Source organism: Pyrus communis, chromosome 2 (assembly GCF_041283825.1).
Source record: "Pyrus communis isolate YQ-2024b chromosome 2, ASM4128382v1, whole genome shotgun sequence".
Taxonomy (NCBI): Eukaryota; Viridiplantae; Streptophyta; class Magnoliopsida; order Rosales; family Rosaceae; genus Pyrus; species Pyrus communis.
The window spans coordinates 5,374,656-5,400,552 of record NC_142566.1 but is presented as its reverse complement, the minus strand read 5'-3'; the positions used below and the strand labels follow the sequence as shown (position 1 = coordinate 5,400,552).

The following is a 25,897-nucleotide window of genomic DNA, read 5'->3' as shown; positions in this document are numbered from 1 at the left end:
CATTCAAGAGGGAATCATGTGATGATATAGTTGAACTATGTCTTATTTTAGCACCAATAATCTAAATGATATTCATTTGTTTCTACCTCACCCATTTACACGATTAATGTTGTAACACTCTTTTAAGTGACTAATGTGTAAAGATATATAACTAGACGAAACAATAAATTTGCTTATGAAGTTCAATAATATTGTAGACAAAACAAGATATAACTAGATGAAACGACAAATTTACCCATGTGTCCAATGTAGAACTCATAATGGTTGTGCCACATGTGCTTAGGCGAGTGGCTGAATTATTTGCCTTGTACTAGACATGAAACTCGAGTCCACTAGAAATTGAGTTAATTACTTGAAAAAAGAAGGAATTGACTGATTAATTTTTTTATTGACTTGCAACTTTATGGGGTCAAGAATGATGGCTGTGCGCCTTGCAGGTCAATGGTAAGAGCCCATTTCACTTGGACATCTTTTCGAGTGGAAGACCAACTTGTAGACTTTGGAGTTAAACCTCATGGAACTACGATCTAGACTTTGAAAAAAATTCAATGGTTTCCTTTCTTTTTTTTTTATTTTTATTTTTATTTATTTTTATTCTTCTTTTAATTGTAAGCGATATTTTATAGTAATCTACAATAAAAAATAAAAAAAAAGTTTACGCTCGAAGCGTAGTGAGTTGAAAAAGAACACCTTAATTACAAGAATAATCCACCGCTTGTCAATAGTTTCATTTCTAGTAGTTTATTTATTTCCTCATATATATCAATGTGTAATCAACAGTATCTTATTTGACTTTGGTAGAGGCAAGGATTAAACTTGAAACGTATTTCAACATTTTGGAAGAGATGTGACTTGACCAATCTCTCTAGTTGGTAATGTAACTCATCCTAAAGTGATTATTGTTCAAGAAAAAGGGAATTATCACTGATAATTATGTAGACATCGAAATTTCGGTAAAATAAATGTTAACCAATGTATTAAAATTACAACATTTATTTACTTCACCAACCTCACACACTTACTTCACCAACCTCACACACTTACTTTACCTACAACATCCACTTACTTCACCAACCTCACACACTTACTTCACCTACAACATCCACTTACTTCACCAACCTCACACACTTACTTCACCTACAACCTCCACTCACTTCACCAAAAAAATGAATGGTGGTGATTCACTCTCAAAGCCTATAAATAGGCTTCTCTATCAAGAGAAAAAAACACCAATTCACAAATACATTTCTCTACTCCCAAATTGGAAGAGAATTCCCCAAATCCTTGAAGCTTTGAAACTCTAAAGCTCTCAAGCATCCAAATTCCCAAGAATTCCGAAGGATCAAGAAAGCACTCTTCGTTCTTCGTCAAATCCTCCTTCAAGATCAAGCCCCAACGGCCCTTGAAGAACTCCCACCAACTCAAGATCAAGCCCCGACGGCCCCTTAAAGAAAGTGTTCATCATTCATCATCCGTTCATCCTAAGATCAATCCCCAACGGCCCTTTGGATCAACAACCTCAACAAATCCACACATCCAATCGTTCTTCAAGATTAAGCCCAAAAGCCCTTGAAGATCCGCTCATCCATCAACCTTCAAGATCAAGCCCAAAAGCCCTTGAAGAAATCCACATAACCATTATTCAAGATCAAGCCCCGACGGCCCCTTGAAGAAAGTGTTCATCATTCATCATCCGTTCATCCTAAGATCAAGCCCCGACGGCCCTTTGGATCAACAACTCATCCACAAACCTACACCCTACGAATATAGAATCAGAGGACCAAATTTGAGAGAGATCGTAACCCCAAAATCATTAAACACAAAAATATTATTTTGTACACGTTATTCCTGTTTCTTGTTTCAGGAATCTTTCGTGTTCCCAAATTTGGCACGCCCAGTGGGACAATCTCTACCTCTCATCTCTGTCTCCGTTCAAGATATTCAAGCACACTCCATGGCTTCAAACAAAGAACAAGTAATGACCATCGGCGTTACCTCCATTGAAAAACGGCTGGTTCAGATGAAGGAAACAATTGCAAGGCTGATAAAGACTGCAGAGGAGAAAAACTTGCAAACTGCCAGACTCATCAACCGTCTGGAGGCGCAACATGGCGTCAAGGTGAAACCAAGCTCTCTTCCAACTAAGAAGACTGAAGAAGGCTTTAACCCAAACACCTACGAACTCATGTCAAAGGCTGGGCATGACTTTGCTTTCTCTTCAAATCTTGGAAAGAAGGTTTCAAACACTGTCAATGACAAAGAACGTAACCTCACCAAAACTCAAAAGAAGTTGAAGGAGCATGGTTACGGAGTTGACAACAACAAAGCCGGACTTGGCTTCACACCAAATGCACCCGTGAAGATTTCAAGCAAAGTGAAGAACGCTAGCGCTCAACACATCAGCGTGAGCATTGAACAAAATTAAGAGGAGCCTAAACCTCTCATTCGAGTGTCAGTCTTCGATAGGCTGAATCATTCAAAACCCAGAATTTTGGCACTTGATCACATTGGTGGGCAAGACCGAACTTCCGTGTTCAAACAGCTTAACAGGCCAACACCCCAAAGCTTTGTTTTTGAAAGGTTGTCAAAACCTAAGAAACAAAGCAACAAGGCTAGCTCTCATTTGCAATGATCGGCTTTGGAAAAACTTGAAGATAATGAGAAGCCTTTTGGAAAGAGGAAGACAACACTAAAGGAAGAAAAGTTCGATGGGTTAGCAGAAAAAGGCGACGTTCGAAGCTTGATTCCTTCAAGGATGAAGCGCCAAGCAATCCTAGAGGTCGACACAAAAGGACCACTGAAGGTAAGGAGACGCATCATCGTCCACACTGGCAAATCTTCATGCTAACAAACCCAAGAGAACGGCACTGAAGATGAAATCCCTAAGAAATATGTCACTTCTGGCTTTTTCGACTCAAAGTCTTCACCTCGACTGTTGGGGGCATGCTCCAAGTCAAGTGAAATTGAAGGATGGACTCATGTCACTCCGAAGAAACTGCACGAGGAACATATGTCTTTTCCGCAAGTGCACCAATCAGAAAAGAGGGAAAGCAACTTTCGCCAACCTCCAAAGCAATGTGAAAATGTTGAAGATAAGAAAATTTCAACACAAAGATCGTTCATGCGGGATCTTTTCTTCCTCGAAGACTTATTCCATTTCTCGATCAAGGCTCCTTGCTATGAAGATTGTGAGGAATGCATTTCGAAGATCGCTTCGAAGAAATTGGACAAGCAGCAACCATCTTGTCCACAAGTTTATCAGTCGAAAAGGGGGCAAAACAACTCTTGTCAACCTCCAGAACAATGTGAAAGTGTTGGAGATAATGAAATTTCGACACAAAGATCGTCCATCCCCATCACAATGTACGACCTCTTCCCAGAAGACTTCTTCAATTACTCGGTCAAGACTCCTTGCTATGAAGATTGCAAGGAATGCCTCTCCCAGATCGCTTGACAAATCCACAACAACAACCACAAGCTCCTCGCTCGCACGAGCCTAAAAGGCGACAACCAACGCTCCTTGCCTGCATGAGCTGAAACTGCAAACGGCACCAAAAGCTCATTGTCTGCACGAGTTGAAACTGCAAACGACACCACAAGCTCCTCGCTCGCACGAGCCTAAAAGGCGATAACCAAACGCTCCTTGCCTGCACGAGCTGAAACTGCAAACGGCACCAAAAGCTCCTTGCCTGCATAAGCTGAAACTGCAAACGGCACCAAAAGCTCCTTGTCTGCACGAGTTGAAACTGCAAACGACACCAAAAGCTCCTCGTTCGCACGAGCCTAAAAGGTGACAACCAACGCTCCTTGCCTGCATGAGCTGAAACTGCAAACGGCACCACAAGCTCCTTGTCTGCACGACCTGAAACTGCAAACGGCACCAAAAGCTCCTCATTCGCACGAGCCTAAAAGGTGACAACCAACGCTCCTTGCCTGCATGAGCTGAAACTGCAAACGGCACCACAAGCTCCTTGTCTGCACGAGTTGAAACTGCAAACGAAACCAAAAGCTCCTCGTTCGCACGAGCCTAAAAGGTGATAACCAACGCTCCTTGCCTGCACGAGCTGAAACTGCAAACGGCACCAAAAGCTCCTTGTCTGCATGAGTTGAAATTGCAAACGACATCAAAAGCTCCTCGTTCGCACGAGCCTAAAAGGTGACAACCAAACGCTCCTTGCCTGCATGAGCTGAAACTGCAAACGGCACCAAAAGCTCTTTGTCTGCACGAGTTGAAACTGCAAACGACATCAAAAGCTCCTCGTTCGCACGAGCCTAAAAGGTGACAACCAAACGCTCCTGGCCCGCAAGAGCATAAACTGTGTACGGCAAAATCATCACCAAAATCAACGATTGGAGGAAACCAGAAAATCTTCCAGTCGAACTCAAGATCAAGCCTCGATGGCCCTTGAAGAAATCACAAGTCCGATTCAAAATCAAGTGTTCACCACCCTTGAATCAAATTCAACTCCAGATAAAAGGAGTAAGTTCAGACCTTCGGGGGAGACCAAAAGAATCCTCCAGCCCAGTTCAAGATTAAGCCTGTGGAAAATCAACGATTGGAGGAAACCAGAAAATCTTCCAGTCGAACTCAAGATCAAGCCTCGATGGCCCTTGAAGAAATTTCCAGCCCAATTCAAGATCAAGCCTCGACGACCCTTGGGTTGACATCTACATTAAGGGACTTCAAAACGCATCTTCTACACGTGACAAGCACATGTCTACGACGCGCCTTGAAGTGGGGGCATTTGTAGACATCGAAATTTCGGTAAAATAAATGTTAACCAATGTATTAAAATTACAACATTTATTTACTTCACCAACCTCACACACTTACTTCACCAACCTCACACACTTACTTTACCTACAACATCCACTTACTTCACCAACCTCACACACTTACTTCACCTACAACATCCACTTACTTCACCAACCTCACACACTTACTTCACCTACAACCTCCACTCACTTCACCAAAAAAATGAATGGTGGTGATTCACTCTCAAAGCCTATAAATAGGCTTCTCTATCAAGAGAAAAAAACATCAATTCACAAATACATTTCTCTACTCCCAAATTGGAAGAGAATTCCCCAAATCCTTGAAGCTTTGAAACTCCAAAGCTCTCAAGCATCCAAATTCCCAAGAATTCCGAAGGATCAAGAAAGCACTATTCATTCTTCGTCAAATCCTCCTTCAAGATCAAGCCCCAACGGCCCTTGAAGAACTCCCACCAACTCAAGATCAAGCCCCGACGGCCCCTTAAAGAAAGTGTTCATCATTCATCATCCGTTCATCCTAAGATCAAGCCTCAACGGCCCTTTGGATCAACAACCTCAACAAATCCACACATCCAATCGTTCTTCAAGATTAAGCCCAAAAGCCCTTGAAGATCCGCTCATCCATCAACCTTCAAGATCAAGCCCAAAAGCCCTTGAAGAAATCCACATAACCATTATTCAAGATCAAGCCCCGACGGCCCCTTGAAGAAAGTGTTCATCATTCATCATCCGTTCATCCTAAGATCAAGCCCCGACGGCCCTTTGGATCAACAACTCATCCACAAACCTACACCCTACGAAGATAGAATCAGAGGACCAAATTTGACAGAGATCGTAACCCCAAAATCATTAAACACAAAAATATTATTTTGTACACGTATTCTTGTTCTTATTTTAAGGAATTTCCGTGTTCACAAATTCATCATTCCAATCCCACTAAGTCGAGGAATTATCGCTCTCAGTAAGTAAAAGTACTGATAAAAGAATAAAAAAAAAGTTACAAAACATATCGATTTGAATGGGAAACTGAGAACCTAGAAACTTTGAGGGATGCACCTGCAAATTAAACCTTGAGTAAATATTTACAGGGTCTTGGAAATTGATTACAGTGTGAAAACCAAAAACCTTCGCTTGCTTGGAGGCTCACGCAGCACAACCGGCGAGCAGAGCCAACCCCAACCATTACAGTCACGAGACGCGCTGGCGGATAGAAATGCCTATGATGCATTAGCTGAAAGGTATGTTATGGAAAAGATGAAAATTGCATAAATAGTACTTGGACTTTTTCACTTGAGTAGTACTATCTACACATTCATTTTTGCTTCGCATACACTTCTCTCAAATTTCAACCGTCGACGGATCAAATAAATCGAAGAAGATCAATGACAAAATATTAACAATGATGTGTGTCAAATGAAAAAAAATAACAAAATATGTGTGATAAGTAAAAATGAGTGCATAGATAGCACAATTTTTTTTTTCATTTACTAATTTTTATGTACGTGATCACAGGACCACAATATGAATGTCAAACACGCTGAAGAAAATTGGGCCAAATTGCAATTGACTACTGACTAGAGCGGCTTCACGTACACTTCAGTCATCAATAATATTCATGTCATCACGTCAAGAGAGAAATTTGCGTTCTCTACCAGTACCTCTAAATCTATTTTTCATATTATCCCTAAAACAATTTTTTCATTTTTCAATTTTACCCTAAAATTTTAATTCAATTTCAAAAGTGTCCCAAGGAGTGTCCGCCAATCAAGGTCAACGACACGCACGTGTCCAAGAGTGGCTACGAAGTGTTGATTTGTTTTTGTGTCTGATACGTGATACGCTAGTGTATTGAAGTGTTTGCGTGTGCAACTTAGCACATAACTAAAGCAGTAGTAATAGTGCTTTCTTTGAAGCTGCTTTACTCGTCTCTCATCTATCGCTGTAGGAATCATTATCGATTAGGATTAGCAGTGTCATGTGTGGTTAAGAATTGGGAGGCATGGTTAAGTTCTCTCCTTTCAACATCTAAACCACCACTTTAATGGATGGACGATCTAGATCCACTGGGTTCCATTGGATGCACCAAAGATGAGTGATGCCACTTAAGAAGAAAATAAAATTATAGAAAAGATAGTTATAAGAGCATCTCCAAAAAATTTGTAAAATGTCTTCAAATTGGCATGTTACAACTTCAAATTCATATTGAAATTGGCATGCCACCTACTTAGCCACTCAACGTGGTAAAATTTTATGCACTTGTCATATGTTGGTTTAAGTAGTGTTTACGTGACTAATATTATAACACTTTTTTATGCCAGTAATCTAAGAGATGTTTTTTTTGTTTTTACAACACTCATTTACGTGACTAATGTTATAACACTCTTTTAAATGACTTATGTGTAAAAATATATAACTAGATGAAAAAAATAAAAGAAAAACTAACAAAAAGTTCTTAAAAATTTTAATTTTAATGAAAATTAAAAAATAAAGATGTAAGTGAATAGTACTAGAAGTGCCTTTTTAAGATAAAAATATCATTAACATTAAAAGTGAATAATACCGATAATGTTTCATTAAGATTCTCAAATATAAATTTGCTTGTGGAGTTCAATAAAGTCCTTAGAGAAAACAAGATATGACTTAGGTGAAACCGTGAAACAACAAATTTGCTCGTGGATTCAATCTAGAACTCGTATTAGTGAAAACTGAAAAGCTGACTGTGCCACATGCGCAAGTGGCTCTATTATTTGCCTCGTACTAATCAGCAAAGAAGGAACTGACTGATTTACTTTTCATTTGCATGCATACTTAATGGGGTCAATAATGATGGTTGTGCCCCTTGCATGTCCATGGTAAGAGCCCACTTCAATTGGACATCTTTGTCTTGGGTGGAAGACCTTGAATCGTTCAACTAATACAAACTTTGGAGCGAAACCTCATGGAAAGTTGGAGAAGAACTACGATCTAGACTTTGAAGAAAATTCAATGGTTCCCTTTTCTTTTTTTCTTTTTCTTCTTCTTTTAATTATAAGTGATATTCTATATTAATTTACATGAAAAAAATAAAAAAAATTTACGCTCAAGGTGTAATGGGTTAAAGAAGAAAACTATGATTATCAGAACAATCCAACATTTGCCAATAGTTTCCTTTCTCGTAGTTTGTTCATTTCCTCATATTGATCAATATTTAATCACCATTATCTTGTTTAATTTTGGTTGAGATATGCATTAAACTTTGAGACGTATTTCAACAATCTGGAAAATATGTGACTAGACCAATCTCTCTAGTTGGTAATGTAACTCATCTTAAAGTGATTGTTGTTCAAGAAAAAGTGAATTCTCACTAATAATTCATCATTACAATCTCACTACGTTGTGCAATTATCACTCTCAATATGCAGAAGTATTGGAAAAAAAAGAAAAAGAAAAGAAAATTATTGTTACAAAACATATCGATTTGAATGGGAAATTGAGAACCTAGAAACTTTGAAGGATCATAACTAAGCAAGCATGTCAACAATATGTCTATGGAAGCTAGTTAAGAACTGTGGTGTATAAACGGAAATATTTTTGCATATAAGTTTTGTGGAAAAGTGATGCATATTGGCCAGCCATTGGTTTCAAGTGAAAAACCAAGCAATCCAACAAACCTCGAATGTACATACGTAGTCAGACAAACACCTCGAGCTATCAAGCACATATGGTACTTAGGTACAATGGTTACACTTCTCATGAGTCCTAGTAACATACATAATTGTGTGGGCACATGTCTATCTATATATCTAAGTAGATATGTTACTCTAATTTAGCAATAGCTTCTAACTGAATGTTACTCTAATTCAGCAATAGCTTCTAACTGAATATTTAAAATAGGAATGTGATTGTGTAAATCCTAGAGGATATGGGAAAGTATCTTGTATTCCTATTAGGAGTAGATTACCTATTAAATGTTGTAATCCTAAAGCGAAGGGGTTTTACCTATACTACTACCATAAATAAAGGCACAATGTGGTGAATCAAACACACCTCACAATTAAATCAATCTCTCTTCTCTCTAACCATAGCCGGCCCCCCTCTCTCTCTAAATCCTAGATCGTTCAATCAAATAGGCCTACAACAAAGAGATATTTTTTTGTTTTTACAACATTCATTTACGTGACTAATGTTATAACGCTCTTTTAAATGACTTATGTATAAAAATATAAAACTAGATGAAAAAATAAACTTGCTTGTGGAGTTCAATAAAGTCCTTAGAGAAAACAAGATATGACTTAGGTGAAACCGTGAAACAACAAATTTGCTCGTGGATTCAATCTAGAACTCGTATTAGTGAAAACTGAAAAGCTGACTGTGCCACATGCGCAAGTGGCTCTATTATTTGCCTCGTACTAATCAGCAAAGAAGGAACTGACTGATTTACTTTTCATTTGCATGCATACTTAATGGGGTCAATAATGATGGTTGTGCCCCTTGCATGTCCATGGTAAGAGCCCACTTCAATTGGACATCTTTGTCTTGGGTGGAAGACCTTGAATCGTTCAACTAATACAAACTTTGGAGCGAAACCTCATGGAAAGTTGGAGAAGAACTACGATCTAGACTTTGAAGAAAATTCAATGGTTCCCTTTTCTTTTTTTCTTTTTCTTCTTCTTTTAATTATAAGTGATATTCTATATTAATTTACATGAAAAAAATAAAAAAAATTTACGCTCAAGGTGTAATGGGTTAAAGAAGAAAACTATGATTATCAGAACAATCCAACATTTGCCAATAGTTTCCTTTCTCGTAGTTTGTTCATTTCCTCATATTGATCAATATTTAATCACCATTATCTTGTTTAATTTTGGTTGAGATATGCATTAAACTTTGAGACGTATTTCAACAATCTGGAAAATATGTGACTAGACCAATCTCTCTAGTTGGTAATGTAACTCATCTTAAAGTGATTGTTGTTCAAGAAAAAGTGAATTCTCACTAATAATTCATCATTACAATCTCACTACGTTGTGCAATTATCACTCTCAATATGCAGAAGTATTGGAAAAAAAAGAAAAAGAAAAGAAAATTATTGTTACAAAACATATCGATTTGAATGGGAAATTGAGAACCTAGAAACTTTGAAGGATCATAACTAAGCAAGCATGTCAACAATATGTCTATGGAAGCTAGTTAAGAACTGTGGTGTATAAACGGAAATATTTTTGCATATAAGTTTTGTGGAAAAGTGATGCATATTGGCCAGCCATTGGTTTCAAGTGAAAAACCAAGCAATCCAACAAACCTCGAATGTACATACGTAGTCAGACAAACACCTCGAGCTATCAAGCACATATGGTACTTAGGTACAATGGTTACACTTCTCATGAGTCCTAGTAACATACATAATTGTGTGGGCACATGTCTATCTATATATCTAAGTAGATATGTTACTCTAATTTAGCAATAGCTTCTAACTGAATGTTACTCTAATTCAGCAATAGCTTCTAACTGAATATTTAAAATAGGAATGTGATTGTGTAAATCCTAGAGGATATGGGAAAGTATCTTGTATTCCTATTAGGAGTAGATTACCTATTAAATGTTGTAATCCTAAAGCGAAGGGGTTTTACCTATACTACTACCATAAATAAAGGCACAATGTGGTGAATCAAACACACCTCACAATTAAATCAATCTCTCTTCTCTCTAACCATAGCCGGCCCCCCTCTCTCTCTAAATCCTAGATCGTTCAATCAAATAGGCCTACAACAAAGAGATATTTTTTTGTTTTTACAACATTCATTTACGTGACTAATGTTATAACGCTCTTTTAAATGACTTATGTATAAAAATATAAAACTAGATGAAAAAATAAACTTGCTTGTGGAGTTCAATAAAGTCCTTAGAGAAAACAAGATATGACTTAGGTGAAACCGTGAAACAACAAATTTGCTCGTGGATTCAATCTAGAACTCGTATTAGTGAAAACTGAAAAGCTGACTGTGCCACATGCGCAAGTGGCTCTATTATTTGCCTCGTACTAATCAGCAAAGAAGGAACTGACTGATTTACTTTTCATTTGCATGCATACTTAATGGGGTCAATAATGATGGTTGTGCCCCTTGCATGTCCATGGTAAGAGCCCACTTCAATTGGACATCTTTGTCTTGGGTGGAAGACCTTGAATCGTTCAACTAATACAAACTTTGGAGCGAAACCTCATGGAAAGTTGGAGAAGAACTACGATCTAGACTTTGAAGAAAATTCAATGGTTCCCTTTTCTTTTTTTCTTTTTCTTCTTCTTTTAATTATAAGTGATATTCTATATTAATTTACATGAAAAAAATAAAAAAAATTTACGCTCAAGGTGTAATGGGTTAAAGAAGAAAACTATGATTATCAGAACAATCCAACATTTGCCAATAGTTTCCTTTCTCGTAGTTTGTTCATTTCCTCATATTGATCAATATTTAATCACCATTATCTTGTTTAATTTTGGTTGAGATATGCATTAAACTTTGAGACGTATTTCAACAATCTGGAAAATATGTGACTAGACCAATCTCTCTAGTTGGTAATGTAACTCATCTTAAAGTGATTGTTGTTCAAGAAAAAGTGAATTCTCACTAATAATTCATCATTACAATCTCACTACGTTGTGCAATTATCACTCTCAATATGCAGAAGTATTGGAAAAAAAAGAAAAAGAAAAGAAAATTATTGTTACAAAACATATCGATTTGAATGGGAAATTGAGAACCTAGAAACTTTGAAGGATCATAACTAAGCAAGCATGTCAACAATATGTCTATGGAAGCTAGTTAAGAACTGTGGTGTATAAACGGAAATATTTTTGCATATAAGTTTTGTGGAAAAGTGATGCATATTGGCCAGCCATTGGTTTCAAGTGAAAAACCAAGCAATCCAACAAACCTCGAATGTACATACGTAGTCAGACAAACACCTCGAGCTATCAAGCACATATGGTACTTAGGTACAATGGTTACACTTCTCATGAGTCCTAGTAACATACATAATTGTGTGGGCACATGTCTATCTATATATCTAAGTAGATATGTTACTCTAATTTAGCAATAGCTTCTAACTGAATGTTACTCTAATTCAGCAATAGCTTCTAACTGAATATTTAAAATAGGAATGTGATTGTGTAAATCCTAGAGGATATGGGAAAGTATCTTGTATTCCTATTAGGAGTAGATTACCTATTAAATGTTGTAATCCTAAAGCGAAGGGGTTTTACCTATACTACTACCATAAATAAAGGCACAATGTGGTGAATCAAACACACCTCACAATTAAATCAATCTCTCTTCTCTCTAACCATAGCCGGCCCCCCTCTCTCTCTAAATCCTAGATCGTTCAATCAAATAGGCCTACAACAAAGAGATATTTTTTTGTTTTTACAACATTCATTTACGTTACTAATGTTATAACGCTCTTTTAAATGACTTATGTATAAAAATATAAAACTAGATGAAAAAATAAACTTGCTTGTGGAGTTTAATAAAGTCATAGACAAAACACGACATAGCTTTGGTGAAACCATGAAACGACAAATTTGCTCGTGGATCCAATGTAGAACTCATATTAGTGAAAACTGAAAAGCTGACTGTGCCACATGTGCTTACGCAAGTGGCTCTATTATTTGGATTTGGATCCTCTCTCAGCGTCTTAAGCTTACTGAGCAAATCACACAAATCGTTGGATCAAAATTCAACGGTTACAAACAAGAGGTTCATCTAAAAATTATAATAATTGTAGCCGTTGAATCAAAATCCAACGACCCGTGTAATTTGCTCAGTAAACTCAGAATGCTGAGCTCAGGAGAGGATCCAAATCCTATGACTGATTTACTTTTCATTGGCATGCATACTTTATGAGGTCAATAATTATGGTGGTGCGCCTTGCAGGTCAATGGTAAGAGCCCACTTCACTTGGACATCTTTGTTTTGAGTGGAAGACCTTGAATCGTTCAACTAATATAGACTTGGGAGCGAAACCTCATGGAAAGTTAGAGAAGAACTACAATCTAGACTTTGAAGAAAATTCAATGGTTACTTTTTTTCTTTTTCTTTTAATTATAAGCGATATTCTATGTTAATTTACATTAAAAAAAAAAAATTTACACTCGAGGTGCAGTAGGTTGAAGAAGAAAACTTTAATTATCAAAACAATCCAACACTTGTCAATAGTTTCTTTTCTCGTAGTTTGTTCATTTCCTCATATTGATTAATGTGTAATCACCATTATCTTTGTTTAATTTTGGTTGAGGTATGCATTAAACTTTGAGACGTAATTCAACATTCTGGAAGAGATGTGACTGTAGACATCGAAATTTCGGTGAAATGAATGTTAACCAATAATTAAAATTTCAACGCTTACGTGTCACATAAATTTTACATGTAGCGTGTGACTCAACGAAAAATCGAAATAAATTGGAAAGGTCATCAAATAGGACACGTGTCAATATCTGGCAGAAATGATTTATTTCATCTGATTATTTAAATCCAAAAATCAAGTTTTGGAATTCTATAAATAGGAGGCCAAGGCATTCATTTCGAAGGGAGGAAGAAGGAAGAAAAGAAAGAAAGAAAGGAATTCATATCACACCAAAACCTTGAAGCCTTGAAACTCTAAAGCTCTCAAGCAAATCCCGAAGGATCAAGAAAACACTCTTCGTTCTTCGTCAAATCCTCCTTCAAAGGTCAAGCCCCAACGGCCCTTGAAGAACTTCCACCGACTCAAGATCAAGCCCCGACGGCCCCTTGAAGAAAGTGTTCATCGTTCATCATCCGTTCATCCTAAGATCAAGCCCCAACGGCCCTTTGGATCAACAACCTCAACAAATCCACACATCCAATCGTTCTTCAAGATTAAGCTCAAAAGCCCTTGAAGATCCGCTCATCCATCAACCTTCAAGATCAAGCCCGAAAGCCCTTGAAGAAATCCATATACCCAGTCTTCAAGATCAAGCCCAAAAGCCCTCGAAGATCCGTTCATCAACTGTTCATCCCTAGATCAAGCCCCGACGGCCCTTTGGATCAACAGCTCATCCACAAACCTACACCCTACGAAGATAGAATCAGAGGATCAAATTACAAAGAGATTGTAACCCCAAAAATCATAAACACCAAAAAATATATTTTGTGCACGTATTTCTTGTTTCTTGTTTCAGGAATTTTCCGTGTTTACAAACTTGGCACGCCCAGTGGGACTTTCTCTACCTCTCATCTCTGTCTCCGTTCAAGATATTCAAGCACAGTCCATGGCTTCAAACAAAGAACAAGTCATGACTATCGGCACTACCTCCATTGAAAAACAGCTGGTTCAGATGAAGGAAACAATTGCAAGGCTGATAAAGACTGCAGAGGAGAAAAACTTGCAAACCGCCGGACTCATCAACCGTCTGGAGGCACAGCATGGCGTCAAAGTGAAACCAAGCTCTCTTCCAACTAAGAGGACCGAAGAAGGCTTCAACCCAAATGCCTACGAACTTATGTCAAAGGCTAGGCATGACTTTGCTTCCTCTTCAAATCTTGGAAAGAAGGTTTCAAACACCGTCAACGACAAAGATCGCGACCTCACCGAGACTCAAAAGAAGTTGAAGGAGCATGATTATGGAGTTGACAACAACAAGGCTGGACTTGGCTTCACACCAAATGCACCCATGAAGATTTCAAGCAAAGTGAAGAAAGCTAGCGCTCAACACATCAGCGTGAGCATTGAACAAGACCAAGAAGAGCCTAAACCCTCCCCTCGGACGTCGGTCTTCAATAGGATGAGTCATTCAAGCTCCAGAACTTCAGTGCTTAATCGCATTGGTGGTCAAGACCGAACCTCTGTCTTCAAGAGGCTTAACGCGCCGACATCCCAAAGCTCTGTTTTTGAAAGGTTGTTAAAGCCTAAGAAACAAAGCAACACAGCTATCTCTCCTCTGCGACGATCAGCTTCAGAAATATTTGAAGATAATGGTAAGCCTTTTGGAAAGAGGAGGACAACCCCAAAGGGACAAAAGCTCGATGGGTTAGGAGAAAAAGACGACGCTCGAAGCTTGATTCCTTCAAGGATGAATCGCCAAGCAATCCTAGAGGTCGACACAAAAGGACCACTGAAGGTAAGGAGGCGCATCATCGTCCACACTGGCAAATCTTCATGCCAACAAACCCAAGAGAACGGCACTGAAGAGGAGATCCAAGATGTTTTCTACATCACGGTTCAAGAAGGTAAAGAAGACGAAAGCCCGAGGAAATACTCAGAGTCCCTACTCTCCGACGCTGACTCGAGCGGCAGTACAACCATGCAAGTCATGACCACTGGAGCAACTTCGATCGAGGAACAGCTAGCTCAGATGAATGAAGCAATCGCAAAGCTCACACGGACTGTGGAAGAGAAGGACTTGCAGATTGCCGCACTTGTCAACCAACTAGATGCGCTGCCCGACGTGAAAGTCGACCCAAATATTGGCCTATTAAAGAAAGAAGACGACGAAGAAGAGAAGCCACCAGCGGAGAAAGTTGAAGAGAAGCCGAAGCTAGACCAAGCAACGGCATTCATGGGATCTCTCTTTATCCAGCAGCTACAGGAGATGATCGCAAGCACTGTCAAGGCACAGTACGAAGGAAGCTCGCATGACTCCGTACTGTACTCAAAGCCTTACTCCAAGAAGATTGATGCTTTGAAGATGCCAAGGGGTTATCAGCCCCCAAAATTCATGCAGTTCGATGGAAAAGGCAACCCGAAGCAACATGTCGCCCATTTCATTGAAACTTGCAACAATGCTGGGACAGAGGGAGACCACCTCGTCAAACAGTTCGTGCGTTCGCTAAAAAGTAACGCTTTTGACTGGTACACTGACCTCGAACCTGAGTCTATCAACAGTTGGGACCAGCTAGAAAGGGAATTCCTCAACCGTTTCTACAGCACTCGTCGTACTGTAAGCATGCTAGAGCTGACCAGTACGAAACAGTGGAAAGATGAACCTGTCATCGACTACATAAATAGATGGCGTTCTTTAAGTCTGGATTGCAAAGATCGGCTTTCTGGAACCTCTGCCATTGAGATGTGCGTTCAAGGCATGCAGTGGGGACTACACTACATCCTTCAAGGCATCAAACCACGAACATTTGAGGAGTTAGCCACCCGCGCCCATGATATGGAGTTAAGCATCACCCGTCATGGGAAGAAAGAACAGATCGCCGACTACAAGAATGACAAAGTTTTGGGGCCAAAGGTAGATAAGGCTGCGTGGAAACCCACCAAGGAAGCAATGACGCTCAACACAACTCCAGTCAAAACCCATACACGAGGCAAAGCAATTCAAACCGAAGCTTTTCGTGATCAAGAGATACGTAGACGCACTTTGAAGGAGCTTGAGGAGAAGACTTATCCATTCCCCGACTCTGACGTGGTTGCCATGTTAGATGACTTGCTTGACAAAAAGGTGATCGACCTACCTGAGTGCAGACGGCCGGAAGAGATGAACCGTACTGACAGTCCAAGGTACTGCAAATTCCACCGCTTCATTAGTCATCCGACGGAAAAATGCTTTGTGCTAAAAGATCTCATCATGAAGTTGGCTCAGAAAGGGATCATCGAGCTAGATCTTAATGATGTGGTGAAATCAAACTATACCTCCGTCACTTCTGGCTCTTTGAACTCAAAATCTTCACCTCAACCGCTGGGGGCATGCTCCAAAACCATGTCAGTCAAGTCAAGTGAAGTTGAAGGATGGACTTATGTCACTCCAAAGAAAATGCACAAGAAACATAGGTCTCCTCCACAAGTTCACCAATCGGAAAGGGGGCAAAGCAGCTACTGTCAACCTTCAAAGCTACATGAAAGTGTTGAGGATGATGAAGTTATGACACAAAGATCGTCCGTTGCCATCACGATGCGCGATTTCTTCCCCAAAGACTTCTTCAATCACTCAGTCAAGACTCCTTGCTATAAAGATTGCAAGGAATGCCTCTCTAAGATCGTTTGACAAAATTCAAAACGCTCCTCGTTCGCACGAGCCTAAAAGGTGACATCAAAAGCTCCTTGTCTGCACGAGTTGAAACTGCAAACGACACCAAAAGCTCCTCGTCCGCACGAGCGTAAAAGGTGACAACAAAACGCTCCTGGCCCGCAAGAGCATAAACTGTGTACGGCAAAATCATCATCAAAACCATCACTCATTTGAACTACGTTACGACTTGATCTCTTCTTTGAAAGAGTACGTAGGCAGCTCAAACATTCAACTTTGAGTTCAGTCACATCAAAATAAAAAAATAAGGGTTTCATTAAAGACTTACAAATAAAAGTCAGTTTTATTACAAGGAAAAAAATATTACTTTGTATTCAAAAAAAAAAAAAAAAAAAAAAAAAAAAAAAAAAAAAAAAAAAAAAGAAGAAGAAAAAAAAAAAAACAAAGGGAAATATATACAATATATATACAAATCCAGGCCATCATCAAAGTCCAAAGGCAGCTTCTCCTCCATAACCCAAAATCCTCTTGGATCCTCTAAACCTCAAGGCCCGTGACAAAATATCCACCAAATCAAATGGAGTGCACCACAGCTCAAGGCCTCAAGAATTCAGAAAGAGAGCTTATTCTCACCCTCACTGAGAAGCATAGCATAGATTTCAGCGCCTCTCTCTCTCTCTAACGAGCAAAGCTGATAAGAACGAATCTTTCCAAATTCCAACTCCCCCTTCTCTTTCCCAATTAAAAAAATACACAGCTTTTGCTGTTTGCGCTCTCCACATTGGCGCTCCCAATTGCACAAAGATCTCTGTTCTCCTTCGTGAGATTGCATTTATTGGAGATGGCAACTGCTGCTGCTTCCAGACCCTGCATAGAGCACTCGGGTTTGCTGGTCTCGGAGCTGGGCTCGCGTGGGGAACCATTCAGGAGTCTACCAAGAGGCTCGTTTATGGTACACCAACCTCATCAGACAAGCAATCTCCTCTTTCTCCATTTTTTGTCCCCCCAACTGCAAAGAACACTCTGAAAGAAAGTGAAAGTGAAAAAAAAAAAAAACCTAGACCCTGCAAGCAAATCCCAGAAATGGAGACTCCAAAATCCACCCTCGATACGACGCAGCTTCAAATCCAAGCATCCATGGCCATGGCCGAACTCCCGCCGGAGGTAATCGTCGACATCGCTCTCTGGAACCCGTCGACGAAGAAGTACAGAATCTTGCCGTCTCTGCCATCGGATCGAAAGCGCGATTCGAACATGTGCTTATGTGGCGCGAGGGTATATGGTCTTGGATACGACGCTATTCAGGATGACTATAAATTGGTGAGGATTTCTCAGTTTATCGGATTGGATTACCTGTCGTTTCAGTCCGAGGTGAGGGTTTATAGCCTGAGAAGCAACGAGTGGAAGCGACTCGAAGACATGCCTTATGTGCTCTGTTACACACGAAAAATGGGGATTCTTGTGAGCGGTTGTGTGCATTGGGTGGGGACTCGGAACCTCGAATTGGATCAATCAGCAACCGAATTGGTCATTGCATTTGACGTTGCGAATGAGACTTTTCGTGAGGTGCCTATGCCGCAGAACATGGACAGTAAGTGTCAGATTGATGTATGGACATTGAAGGATTATGGGGTTAAAGAGTCTTGGAGTAAATTGTTTACTGTTGCGCAACCTCGAAGAATCAAGAGCGTTAGGCCTTTGGTGTATTCAAAGAATGACCGCGAAGTTTTGTTCGAACAGGACCACGAATGTCTTGTTTGGTTTGACCTGAAAAGCCAGAGGGTTAAGCATGTCAAGGTTCGCGGCTTGCCAGATTTGTTTGAGGCTGTAGTTTGTATGGAAAGCCTTGTTTCGGTTCATCCTCGTAGACGAGACGATCGTAAGCAGCAGGAAGCAGCAGGGGACAAGAAGAATAAGAAGAGGGATGATTTTCTGGCCCAAGGCTTCAAATTGGTGCTGTAGGCAATCAGAACAAAAAGACGAGGACATAGAGCAGAGAGGTGCACATTTCAACATCCACTAACTACCTCAAGCTCCTCACTTTGGCCACCGTGGTCAAAATCGGCGAAGAGCTTCATTGACCGCTGTCAAACGACTAGCCGATCGTGAAGCTCGACGCTTTGCACTACTTCAAGCTCTGGCTGCTTCTGCACTTCCTCCATGGCTGCTGCCTGTGAATGTGATTAACAAAAACAAAGTTTGTCAACTCACATCTGCTTGCCTCTGCTGCTGCCTGTGAATGTGATTAACAAAAACAAAGTTTGTCAACTCACATCTGCTTGCCTCTGCTGCTGCCTTTGAATGTGATTGACAAAATCAAAGTTTGTCAACTCACACCCAAAGACTTTCTCCGAACTCCGTTGCTTCAGCTCTCCAAACTCCATAGCCGCAGCAACAGCATCCACTGACTACTCCAAGCTCCTCTGCAATTTCCTCCCTGCACCATGTGGGGAATATATATATAAAAAAAATATTATTAAAAAAAAAAAGATCTGTCTTGGTGGATCAGCACCACCGAAAGCAAAGAAAAAAAATATAATTAAAAAAAAAAAAGGGATCTATCTTGGTGGATCAGCACCACCGAAAGCAAAGAAAAAAAAAATAATAATAAAAAAAAAAAAAAAGATCTTGGTGCACCGGCACCATGTGAAAAAAAAACAAAAAAAAAAAAAAAATATATATATATATATATTTATATATATATGCGCTCTACTGTATTTAGCACATTACGCTAAATAAAATAAAGTTTATTTATTGATATCTCGGATAAATTACAGATATGTGCGTACAAAAAAATAAAAAAAAATAAAAAAATAAAAAATAAAAAATGGAGCTTTCACAAAGGATGTTCACGTGAAGCCCCATTACTTGGTAAAACTCTAGAAGCGGAAGGCATCGGAGCAGAAGGCATCGGAGCGGGAGGCATTGAAGCTAGAGCATTCCAGGCCTCAATACTTGGCCAAACGCTGGAAGACCCAGGAAAAATGTGCCTCTGGAGGAAAGACGAAAACCTTTGACGGTCACTTTGAATCCGACCTTCAGACTCTTGCAGCTCATCAAGCTTCCTCTTCATGCCCGTCGAATAGTTGTTTGCAAGTACGTGCAAACTTCTATTCTCATACTTCAGCTGCTTGATCTCTTGCTTAAGACTTTCCACCTCCGCCATCAAGGATTCAACTTGGCGGGAGCGAGCAAGTAGGCGTTGGCCCATGTTGGACACAGAGCCTGCACATTGAACACTGAGAGCGAGGGACTCTTGAACGGCCAACTCATCGGACCGTCCTGAAAGCAGCCTACTATCCTTAGGAGTGAGGAGGTTTCTAGCTACTATCGTAGCTGTTGTTGCATCCGTCATCATGGAGTCTTCACCTGTAAGAGGACCGTTAGAAGATAAAAAAGAAGGGCGCCATACATTACCTTGACAGGGTGCAACCGGATCGCTGCTGAGACTCAAATCTAAGCAAAGGTTCGATGAGTTAGTCATTTTTCAAAGGTGTTCAGAGAGAAGGGGTGGATGGAGATAATTCTCAAAAGGCCGGAGACGATTTTCAAGAATGGGCAATTTTCAGAGTGTGTATGTTGGAGTGATCGATACCTCTGTAAAAAGCCAAGCGACACGACCACCGATTCAAAAATCCGGATTTTCCTGCGTGAAGTTCGGCGACGCGTTCGCGGCTTTTCAGAAAACGCGTTCAACTTTGTCAAAAGATATCTGACAAAGTCGAGAACACGTGGAGGCCATCATCGCAACTACACGTCTTTAGCCGACAAGCGCAAAGTTCAGCGACGCTTTCTCTGCTTTTCAGAAAACGCGTGCAACTTTGTCAAAAGTGGCGCTCGTTCAGAAATCGAAGAGGCGTCGTTCAGAAATCGAAGAGGCGTCGTTCAGATATCGAAGAGACGTTTGTCGACAAGGGTAAAAGAACGGTACCACCACTTGCTATTAAAAAAACCCCTATATGTGTCGACCTTCGTCTCTTATGGCAAGACAGACCTGAAGAAAATGCCCAACTCTTCCTCACCTCTGAGGGCGCACTCCCAGCAAAGCCTCTCGAAATACACAATTCTTCTTCTTCCTTTGAGAAAACCTATTCAACCTTTGAAGATACCAGATGCCTCGAGTACAGATGACCCAGGAGGAAACGATAGATTGAAGCATGTGCTGATTCATTCACCGCTTCTTCAAAAGCAAAGGTATCTCATATCATCAAGGGCGAAAGCAAAGGTATCTCATATCATGCTTTTTCCCTATCTTTTCCTTTGCCCTTGTTCTCACCTGCCAAGACAAGGACAAAGAAAGCAATATGTCGGAACCTCCACTCAAACCAGTTGCCACCAAGGAGTGAAGCACCATTTAAATGCAAAGGTTGCATTCAACTCCTGCATCGGAGGACAAATACTACAAGAAAAGATGCTAAACCTGCATAAGGAAATACCACTTCTGCAAAGGGGAGCAAGTAAGGCAAGTGAAAATGATACATCGAAGCATGTGGAGACAAGCATAACAAATATATGTGCTGATTCATTTGCTGCTTCTTCGAAAGCAAAGGTATCTCATATCATGCTTTTTCCCTGTCTTTTCCTTTGTCTTTGTTATTACTCGCATGGCAAAGTGAAAGAGAGCAGTCAGCGGCACTTGGAGTCAGTCTTCCGATCTGGAACCGACTACCTGGAATCTATTCCTGATTGCTTACCTAGTATTGCTCTCAAGTAGTCATCTTCAACGGTTGATACACTGCCAGAGAAGGGACAAGGAAACTTCAATCTTTCCAACCCTCTTCAATACGAATTGGAAAGATTGAACAAAGAAACAGGTCAGCACCTCCACCTTGTACTTGCCTGCCATATCCTGAAACCGCTCGTAGACCTTCGGGGGGAGACCAAAAGAATCCTGCTGCCCAGTTCAAGAGTAGCACAAAGGAAAATCAACGAGCGGAGGAGACCAGAAGAATCCTCCAGCCCAGTTCAAGATCAAGCCTCAATGGCCCTTGAAGAAATCACAAGTCCGATTCAAAATCAAGTGTTCACCACCCTTGAATCAAATTCAACTCCATATAAAAGGAGCAAGTTCAGACCTTCGGAGGAGACCAAAAGAATCCTCCAGCCCAGTTCAAGAGTAGCACAAAGGAAAATCAACGATTGGAGGAAACCAGAAAATCTTCCAGTCGAACTCAAGATCAAGCCTCGATGGCCCTTGAAGAAATTTCCAGCCCAATTCAAGATCAAGCCCCGACGGCCCTTGGATCGACATCTACATTAAGGAACTTCAAAACGCATCTCATACACGTGACAAGCACATGTCAACGACGCGCCTTGAAGTGGGGGCATTTGTAGACATCGAAATTTCGGTGAAATGAATGTTAACCAATAATTAAAATTTCAACGCTTACGTGTCACATAAATTTTACATGTAGCGTGTGACTCAACGAAAAATCGAAATAAATTGGAAAGGTCATCAAATAGGACACGTGTCAATATCTGGCAGAAATGATTTATTTCATCTGATTATTTAAATCCAAAAATCAAGTTTTGGAATTCTATAAATAGGAGGCCAAGGCATTCATTTCGAAGGGAGGAAGAAGGAAGAAAAGAAAGAAAGAAAGGAATTCATATCACACCAAAACCTTGAAGCCTTGAAACTCTAAAGCTCTCAAGCAAATCCCGAAGGATCAAGAAAACACTCTTCGTTCTTCGTCAAATCCTCCTTCAAAGGTCAAGCCCCAACGGCCCTTGAAGAACTTCCACCGACTCAAGATCAAGCCCCGACGGCCCCTTGAAGAAAGTGTTCATCGTTCATCATCCGTTCATCCTAAGATCAAGCCCCAACGGCCCTTTGGATCAACAACCTCAACAAATCCACACATCCAATCGTTCTTCAAGATTAAGCCCAAAAGCCCTTGAAGATCCGCTCATCCATCAACCTTCAAGATCAAGCCCGAAAGCCCTTGAAGAAATCCATATACCCAGTCTTCAAGATCAAGCCCAAAAGCCCTCGAAGATCCGTTCATCAACTGTTCATCCCTAGATCAAGCCCCGACGGCCCTTTGGATCAACAGCTCATCCACAAACCTACACCCTACGAAGATAGAATCAGAGGATCAAATTACAAAGAGATTGTAACCCCAAAAATCATAAACACCAAAAAATATATTTTGTGCACGTATTTCTTGTTTCTTGTTTCAGGAATTTTCCGTGTTTACAGTGACTAGATCAATATCTCTAGTTGGTAATGTAACTCATATTAAAGTGATTAATGTTCAAGAAAAAGTGAATTCTCACTAATAATTCATCATTATAATCTCACTACGTCACACAATTATCACTCTCAATATGCTGAAGTAATGGAAAAAAGAAAAGAAAATTAATGTTACAAAACATATCGATTTGAATGGGAAATTGAGAACCTAGAAACTTTGAAGGATCATAAATAAGAAAGCATGGCAACAATATATCAGAATTTATAAATTGACACGCACCAATTTCTTTGTTTAAATTCATAAAAATAGAAATTTAGAATTCAGTACAGAAAAAGAAGTTGGAATTTGAGAGCTCCAATCCCCAAGTTTAAATTTCAAGTAAATATATATTATTTCTAAATTTCTATGAGTGAAGTTTAAAAATTAAAAAAAAAATCCGAATTCAAATTCCCTTATTCTTTTAGGTTAATCAAACAAAAAATTCACAAATTCTAAAAAATAAAATTTCATTGTAAAATTTCTTAATAATACTATATTTCCTCGTACAAACAAAATGTAACATTACCTTTAACTATAACTCCGTTTTTCATATTACCCCTAAAACAATTTTTTCATATTTCAATTTTACCCTAAAATTTTAATTTAATTTCCCAATTACCACCGTCATGTTTTTTTTTTTTTTTTTTTTGAACAATGTCCTACGAGTGTCCCTAAAGTGTATATCAGTCAAAGTCAACGACACGCCATGTGGAGTGTTGGACAAGTGTCCAACAGTGTCTGAGAAGTTTCGTGTTTGTTCTGTGTCTAATATGTAACACACGCTAGTGTATTGAAGTGTCGTGTGCAACTCACACATAACTAAAGCAGTATGGTGCTTTCTTTGAAGTTGTTTTGCGTGTCTCTCATCTGTCATTGTAGGAATGATTATCAATTAGGCTTTAGTTGTGTCACGCATGGTTCAATTCACTCGATTCTTCAGTGGACTCCAAATACCACAACAGTCATGGAAGCCTAATATACCAGCACTGCAGGTGGACTTGTATTCGTTCGTGCAGGTCCTGTAGAGGGAATTGGGAGGCATGGTTAAGTTCTCTCCTTCCAACATCTGAACCTCCAATTTAATGGATGGACGATCTAGATCCACTGGGTTCCATCGGATGCACCGGAGATCAGTGAGGCCACTCAAGAAGAATGTCAAATTATAAAAAAGATAGAGCATCTCCTAAATATGTAATATGTAAAATGCTACCCACTTAGGCATTCAACGTGGTAATTTTTTATTCACTTGTCTTATGTTGGTTTAAGTAGTCTTGTGAGTTTTTTTTTGGACAAACAATAGTGTTAGTGAGTTATCTTGTTAAGTTGTTAGGAGGAGAGAATCGATGAAAATCAAACTTGTATTAGAGTGCATATACATCATTACTTTCCTCTAGTTATTTTAATAAGTAGAACACATAATCTTTATGCTAATTATAATTCAATGAAATCTTAATAGGTCAAATATAAAGATAGTAATTTGAATCTTAACTTGGTCACTTGATCTGATAAATATAATTCATCGAATCTTGATAATATAATACATGTTTACTGTCATGCAAAAAAAAAAAAAAAAAAAAAAATCTTTGTAAATTACTAATTTTATTGATAAATTGATATCTTGCTATATTAATAGAATTTAGGTGTCCCAAGGCTCTTAATGTACGCTTTAGGCAAGCACGACACAAAGAAAACTCAAAATTCTCAGTTCTCTAGGCATAAAAAAGCACCTAACTGAACCAGCATCTTATTCGGTGTTCAGAGTTTGGTTGAGAAGTCAAATCTTGCACAAACATACATCGCTACATAAATACGATCTCTTAGCAGCCTCTAACAATGACACGAGTGTAATCATCATTTCTCTTGGCACTGAGAAAGAAATATTCGAGGGGGAATCATGTGATGATATAGTTGAACTTTGTCTAATTTTAGCACCAATAATCTGAATGATATTCTTTTGTTTCTACATCACCCATTTCCGCAACTAATGTTGTAACACTCTTTTAAGTGACTAATGTGTAAAGATATAGCTTAGATGAAACAATAAATTTGCTCGTGGGTCCAATGTAGAACTCATATTAGTGAAAGGCTGACTGTGTCACATGCGCTTTGGCAAGTGACTCAATTATTTGCCTTGTACTAGTTAGCAAATTTGAGTCTATTAGAAATTGAGTTATTTATTTGAAAAAAGAAGAAATTGACTGATTTTTTTTTTTTTTTTATTGACATGCATACTTTACGGGGTTAATAATGTTGGTTGTGCGCCTTGCAGGTCAATGGTAAGAGCCCACTTTACTTGGACATCTTTGTTTTGAGTGGAAGACCAATTTATAGACTTTGGAGCTAAACCTCATGGCAAGCTAGAGAAGAACTACGATCTAGACTTTGAACAAAATTCAATGGTTTTTTTTTTTTTTTAAATTTTTTTTAATATGTTTTTTTAATTTTTATTATTCTTCTTTTAATGGTCAGCGATATTTTATGGTAACTACAATAAAAAAGGAGAAAAGTTTACACTCGAGGTGCGGTGAGTTGAAAAAAAAAAAACAAATCTTAATTATCAGAACAATCCAACACTTGTCAATAATTTCTTTTCTAGTGTTTATTTATTTCCTCTATATATCAATGTGTAATCAACAATATCTTATTTGATTTTGGTTGAGGTACTGATTAAACTTGAAATGTATTTCAACATTTTGGAAGAGATATGTGACTTGACCAATCTCTCTAGTTGGTAATGTAACTCATCCTAAAGTGATTATTGTTCAAGAAAGAGTGAATTCTCACTAATAATTTATCATTCCAATCTCACCAAGTCATGGAATTATCGCTCTTAGTATCTAAAAGTACTGATAAAAAAAATCTTACAAAACATATCGATATGAATGGGAAACTGAGAACCTAGAAACTTTGAAGGATCATA

General features: G+C 39.1%; 1 protein-coding gene and 1 long non-coding RNA gene across 2 annotated transcripts; both read left to right on the top strand.

Moving 5' to 3' along the window:
• Positions 1–959: 959 nt before the first annotated feature.
• LOC148698401 (uncharacterized) lies at positions 960–6,509 on the top strand. The gene is made up of 2 exons (XR_015955015.1): positions 960–6,014; positions 6,289–6,509. It is a non-coding gene; the product is annotated as an uncharacterized LOC148698401 (long non-coding RNA).
• Positions 6,510–17,393: 10,884 nt separating this feature from the next.
• Positions 17,394–19,302, top strand: LOC148698400 (F-box protein CPR1-like). The gene has a single exon (XM_088683001.1). The coding sequence runs from the start codon at positions 17,825–17,827 to the stop codon at positions 18,701–18,703; it is 879 nt and encodes a 292-aa protein (XP_088539127.1). The 5' UTR covers positions 17,394–17,824; the 3' UTR covers positions 18,704–19,302.
• Positions 19,303–25,897: the final 6,595 nt, after the last annotated feature.